General features: G+C 42.6%; 1 protein-coding gene across 1 annotated transcript; it reads right to left on the bottom strand.

The window, feature by feature from the left end:
* Window positions 1-552: 552 nt before the first annotated feature.
* On the bottom strand, window positions 553-6,095 carry LOC105507957 (disintegrin and metalloproteinase domain-containing protein 1-like). The gene is given in 3 exon segments (XM_011936685.1): window positions 553-1,451; window positions 1,454-1,957; window positions 1,960-6,095. Coding segments are annotated over 3 exon segments (2,439 nt in total). The 5' UTR covers window positions 3,530-6,095; the 3' UTR covers window positions 553-1,086.
* Between the last annotated feature and the right edge of the window lie 626 nt (window positions 6,096-6,721).

Below are 6,721 nucleotides of genomic sequence, written 5' to 3'. Positions count from 1 at the left end.
CTGAGGGGTATGAAGTTCATCCCAGGGAAATTAGTAAAACAGAAAAGCTATGAAAGTTGGACTCACTTTGGGAGGCTGAGGCAGGTAGATCAGGAGTTTGAGATCAGCCTGGCCAACGTGGAGAAACCCTGTCTCTACTAAAAATACAAAAATAAGCCAGGTGTGATGGCATGCACCTATAATCCCAGCTACTCAGGAGGCTAAGGCAGGAGAATCACTTGAACCCGGGAGGCGGAGGTTGCAGTGAGCTGAGATCACACCACTGCACTCCAGCGCTCTGGAGTGACAGAGCGAGACTCCATCTCAAAAAAAAAAAAAGGCTGTCCTTGAAGGTAAAAAGTATTTTAGGTACAAAGGGAGGATGGCTGTAGGAAGCATCTAGAAATATTGGGAAATAATAAATCAAATATACATATATTAAACATCTGCCAGATTTGGAAAGCAGGTGACCTCAGTGCTGACCTCTTAACCAACAAGCAATCAGGGTTTTCTACTTTGATTACAGTCCCTCCTGCAGCGCCCCAGAATAAAGTGGACTCAATAACTAAACTATGTGGAACCTGAAGAGAGGTCTAATATGAATAGGGTTTTATTTGTTTTTGGATTTAAAAACTCTTCCTTTGATGAATGCACATTTATAGGTCAAGTTAGAACAACTATAATCATATAACAACTGTCCTCACATAATAGGTAGTTGTAATTTAAAATGAAAATGCCAGAGACAGTAATAAATTCAGGCACATATGATTCTGTATGTCAAACAAATAGAAGACAGCATGTCCTGAAAAAGTTTCTGGTGACTAAAACAATTGGCCCAAAAAGACAAGGGCATTGATGTCCAAAGATGCATATTAATGGTTCCAATGAAATGTGAAAAAGCAAAAGGTACCAAAATATTTAACATATTAAATTAATGTAAATTTAATTACTAAAATGAATAATAAAAGTGAAAGAATCCTTCCTTCCACATTAGTATATCTGAGTCAGAGCCACTAAAGCTATCTATTTCTACTTCACCAAACCTCTCATTTCCACTCAGTGCTTGAGAAGTTTGATATACTTGGCTTCATCTCCCTGTTTCTAACCTTAAGAATCTGATGCTTCCTCCTCCTTTTCTTCTTCTTCTTCCTTCTCCTCTTCTTTTTCTTCTGGGGCCACTTCTGCTGCCTCTGGCTTTATTTCTGGGGCCAGTGGTGGAGGCACTGCTGGAGGAGCTTCTGCTGGGGCAGCCTCTGGTGATTTTTTAAGCAAGCAGATCAAGCAAATAATTACACTTAATAATAGTATTATAAAAAGTATAATGAATGATAATATCATGTCTGCAGCACGTTCTTCATGTTTGGAACTAGGTATCTTTTGATTTTCACCTCCTGAAGGTGTCCCACCTGGCTTACCAGGAGGGCCACTGTCCACACTACCTCCACTTCCTGCAGTAACACAGTCGGGGGGGCATGCCCTTCATTACAGTGGCAGTGCCCTAAATCGTTACAAACTCCATTCCCATTACACGTTTTTTCTGGGTTGCAGGCAGACATCACTGGGGTTTTATCTGTGCAGGCGGAATTTAGGCAGACTTTATTTGGTGCACAGTAAGTGCCATTGTGCACATCTCCTTCATCAGGAATGTCAGTACTTGTATAGGCATCCATGCTCCAACATGAGTCATCTCCCCAAGGGACCTGAATCATTGTATGTTGGAGATTGATTTTTGGTAAGCCTGTAAAACCTGAACATGTAAGTTTCCCACAAAATGTATTACCATCTGAACACTGAACATATTGTGACCCAGGACTGGTAGGAATGCCACAGTTTCCAAATCGGTCCCCTTTGCTGTTCATTGAACACTCTTGTGAGGCTGATTTTGCACCATATCCAAATACTTGTTTGCACTGATTGTTAGGGTCCATACAATTACCTTTAATGCACTGGTAAATTTTATGACATTTTGAGCCATCTTACGCCTGTTGTCAAGGCATACTGCAGATGTACCATTGCAAAATTCTGGGAGGTCGCAGGAATCACTAGAAGGACAGCAAGAATATCCCTTAGGTTGAAATTTACAGTTATGACAACATAGACCGTCACTGCACTCTGCTTTTGCCTTCAGTATACAGTTTTCATCACAACATGGGTGACGCTGACATAGAGAACCACAGTCACACTGCTCCGTGTCCTCCACCACACCATTTCCACAGGCAGAATCCCTACGCTTGCGGCCCCTGGGCCATGGCTTGTTAAATAGGCAGGCCCCTTTGTGTTCTCAAAGGAACTGGTGGAAGTAGTCAGAGCTGCAGTTGCTGAAGCCACTTTCTTTTGTGATATTTTCATGCATGAGGCAAAAGTGCTTCTCTTTGCAAAAGCAGGCCGACTGGTCGTGCTGAATACCCAGGTTGTGCCCGAGCTCATGGACCATCAGGGCTGCAAACAACAGCACATCTTCATGATGGAAGGATTCAACAGCTGCCGCAAAACCACTTGAGCAGGCACCACTGAGAAAGGCCTGGCCCATATTCTGTCCAGGATGATGCCCGACGATCATGTGGGCAACATCGTGCTTTGCACGATGGAAGAGCATCTCTTGTCTCCAGCGATTGAAATTCTTGAGTGTGATTTGCAAGTCCACTGCGACATCTATTAGGTCCCCCTCGGTCCAAATCGCCATTCCGGCCAGCACCACCTCTGTGTTTATTCCCCTAGTGAAGCTGTCGGCCAGAGCAATGACATCCACAACTCTCTGGACCGTCTCATTGATGTTACTGCCCCACATCTGGAACCGCTGGTTGTTGACCACGACAAACATCTCCACGTACTTGGTGTGTGACCACAAGTAGGACAGCGCCTGTAGATCATGAGGCTTCCTGCTCCCTTGTTGCCAGCTAGTGGACACCACATGGCTGTCTCTGGAAGTGACACCGCAGGAGACTCGCGCTTCATGTGCCATGGTGTATAACACATGTTCAAACCGTCTTGAAGAGTCCATGGGCTCAATGCTGTAAGATTTTTCCTCCTTAATCAGGATGCCCCTGAGACCTGCACAGGTGTTGATAGAAACAAAAGAACCTGACACTCCTTCTATGTAGCCTTCATAGTGGCAGTCATGTGAGATGAAAGGCGATTCTTGCCCCAGTATGCCATTGTGGTAACTGTAGACTGGAAAGTTATTCACAAAATGGCTTCTCTTCACCTTCAGGTGAACCAGCTGCTTCTGGCCTTGCATAAATAGCAAGTAGGACAGTCCTTCCACTGGACTATCTCCTCCCTGGACTGTCAGCCTCTTTGGAATAATTATTTCATAGAAAGAGTAATAGATTGATCCCAGGTGACAGTACATGCTTGGCACAAAAATCACCAAAAGCATCAAAATCTCTAACCTGATACATGAAGGGCCGGGTACTAGCCCCAGTCTCAAGTTCCACTTCTGTGGAGCCCAAGTTTGGAACTTTATCTTAACCTCTTCCAAGGCCACTTGGCTTTTCCATAGATAAAGCAGGATGTTGGCAGAGTCTTTTAATAATGCCACCACTGACATGGCCCAAATAAATCAGTTAATGATTCTGGCCTGGGCCTATGTCCATCACCAGAGCTCCCCCTCGCACACAAACCTTTGGAGGCTCAGGTGTTAGTCTCAGATCTGCACTGGCTCCCTTACTGGCAGTTCTTGCCCAATTCTGAGTCTTATAGATAACTTCAAGCTGTGTTTCTCTTCCTGCTTCTCTCCCGGCCTTCGGCAGTTTCTTTAGTATGTCTTCCTTCCAACGGCAACAACTGTAATCTTCCTTGGTTATATTCCTTTTACCTTCATGGAGAGAGATTCCAAGCAGAAAGCCTGTAATGATCCAGCCAGTACTGTAACTCAGGCAAATTATTCTTTATCCTCAGCTCAGGCCACACAACTTGATATCCGTTAATCTGCTCATTCTTTGAAACCCAACATTCTGGCAGGGGGTGGGGGGAAGGGAACAGGGCTTCTCTGGGGAGCTCTGAAAAGGACAAAGTTCTTTGTGGCCCACTGCCTCTTTCCCTCATTTCTGCAGTTTTCAGGGTACCGTTTCTCAGTTCAACTCTCCTTTGTCAGTGTCTGGGTTTTTTTTTCTTTAATTCAAGAAAATCCGTATGTGTATGTCCAAGTTTTCCCTCATTATCGCTGGTTCGTAACAAATGAGTTTAGATATTTTATATCTGCATATAATCTTCTCTATCAAGTTTTCCTAAAGCACAGATATATTACATGTTAAGTAAAATGGGCTCAGTTTCACCATGGGGGTATATAAAGGATCAGGATCAAAGTTCAGTTCCTCCAACTGCCTTAATATAAAAACAAACTGTGGGGTCCGAGCACGGTGGCTCACCCCTATAATCCCAGCATTTTGGGAGGCTGAGGCAGCTGGATCACCTGAGATCGGGTGTTCAAGACCAGCCTGGCCAGCATGGTGAAACCCCGTCTCTACTAAAAATGCAAAAAGTAGCACGGCATGGTGGAGCGCGCCTGTAATCTCAGCTACTCAGGAAGCTGAGGCAGGAGAATTGCTTGAACCCGGGAGGCGTAGGTTGCAGTGAGCCGAGATCACGCCATTGTACTCCAACTTGGGCAACAGAGTGAGACCCTGTCTCAAAAAATACTGTGGGGTCAAAATAAAAGCTGACTAACCAGATGTCTAGTTAACATTTCATCAAGAAAAGAAAACTGGGCTACAGAAGAACTTTTAAAAGATTTCTTCGGTTTGGAACTAAAATCGACCTGAAATGTCTGTGGAAGTCCTTGAATTTGGTTTTCATGTCAGTTTCCTTGGTGTATTTAGCAGTACAAATTTAAAAGGAAAAGAAGCCCTATGCACCCATTCCTTATGCAGTTATTCTGTGCATTCTAGATGAAGAAAAATAAAGCTCTACATTTTTTATCTTGCATAATTTTACAGCAAGTCAAATATTTACAACATGAGACCTTTCAAATATGAGATATGACTACAGAAAGGAATGTAATGGTACCAGGAATGTAAAAGGAATGTTAGGTAACAGCATGAGAACAGATCAATTTATTCATTATTCCTTAATTCCTAATACAGATAATACAATGTATCATTAGCATCTAGCAAGAAAATTTATACTGTCACAAACCCACTAAAAAAATTTACAGCAAGAAAAGTGAAATGATTTCCAGCTGTACTTCTTGTGATTTATGTAAGCACAAAGCTTCTTAAAATTATATTTTGAAAATTATCACAGATTTTAGGGTGTTTCCCTGTGTCTTAACCAAAATAGGCAGGGCAAATTAGGTTAAGCCATTTGGTGGGATAAAAGAAGATTCAAGAATGGAAGAACATTCTACTTTAAATAAACAATTAAAATGAAGTATCCAATTTTCTGATTCTCAAATTGAAACATATTTTCTTCAATAAATACATGCACACACATACCCACACACAAGACCTGATTTAAATCTTTTAGCTTCTTTGACCAACAATTACCATTTCTTCAACTCGTTTTTTCTCAAATGAATACAAACAACATGAACTCTTTTTAAAGAGTAATTCCTGCCAGGCACAGTGGTTTGCTCCTGTAGTTCCAGCTACTTAGAAGGCTGAGGCAAGAGGATTGCTTGAGCCCAGGAACTTGAGTCTAACCTGGGCAACATAGCAGGATCACATCTTTTTAAATTTTAATTTATTTGTGAGACGGAGTCTTGCTCTGTCACCCAGGCTGGAGTGCAGTGGGGCGATCTCCACTCACTGCAACCTCTGCCTCCCGGGTGCAAGCAATTCTCCTGCCTCCGCCTCTCAAGCAGCTGGGATTACAGGCATGTGCCACCACACCTGGCTAATTTTTGTATTTTTAGTAGAGACGGCGTTTCGCCATGTTGGCCAGGCTGGTCTTGAACTCCTGACCTAAGGTGATCCACCCGCCTCGGCTTCCCAAAGTGCTGGGATTACATGCATGAGCCACCGCGCTGAGCCTTATCTATGTTTCAGACAATAAATTCAGACTGGCATTCTCCTATGTTCATACATTAGAGAGATACAAGTGTTTTTTACTACATCAAGCCGACTTTTATAACTGTGGTAAAGTCTAAAAGTATCTGATTGACCAGTAATGGCTTTAATAAGCAGAAGGTTAATAAATCATGTAGGCAAACAGGAGAGCATAACCTGCTGCTTTATAAGAATTTAGTGTTGTTTCCACAGGTGTAGGTGGTAGGCCAAAAAATATGAGAAAGATACCGTTTCACCTCCAGTTACGTGCAGATTTCAAGTAGCAAACCTGACGGTTACGTTAAAACAGAATTACTGCTGGACTAGGAATACACAAACAAAACTCCACTTCGAAGACCAAGCCATGCTGAGTCCCTTGGGAGCTATTGTTTTTTTTTCAAGGCATGCTGTTGTGTTACAACAGCTGGGGCATCCTCCAGAGTGTTCACAAACTTCCAGCTTGGTGCTCATTTGGATGTGTCTGGACACAGCACTTATATTAAGGGTCACATGAATTCAGCTTGAAGTAACTGAAACATGGGCAACAGATGCTCAGAGTCAAAGGAAGGATCACTTTGGATACCTTTTCCATCGTACCTAAAATTCAGCATACACTGAAGGAAAAAAAAATCATCCTGAGCCTTTTTAGAAGACACCCAAGTCACAATTTTAAGAAGTTACGGATATACTGGACATGCTAGAAGATTCCTCTAAAGAAAAAGAAGAGTAACAAAGGTAATTACTACTGTTTTTTT

This window comes from Colobus angolensis, unplaced genomic scaffold (genome assembly GCF_000951035.1).
Source record: "Colobus angolensis palliatus isolate OR3802 unplaced genomic scaffold, Cang.pa_1.0 Scaffold10, whole genome shotgun sequence".
Classification (NCBI taxonomy): domain Eukaryota; kingdom Metazoa; phylum Chordata; class Mammalia; order Primates; family Cercopithecidae; genus Colobus; species Colobus angolensis.
The sequence above is the reverse complement of the archived record's forward strand: the minus strand, read 5'-3'. Positions and strand labels throughout refer to the sequence as shown.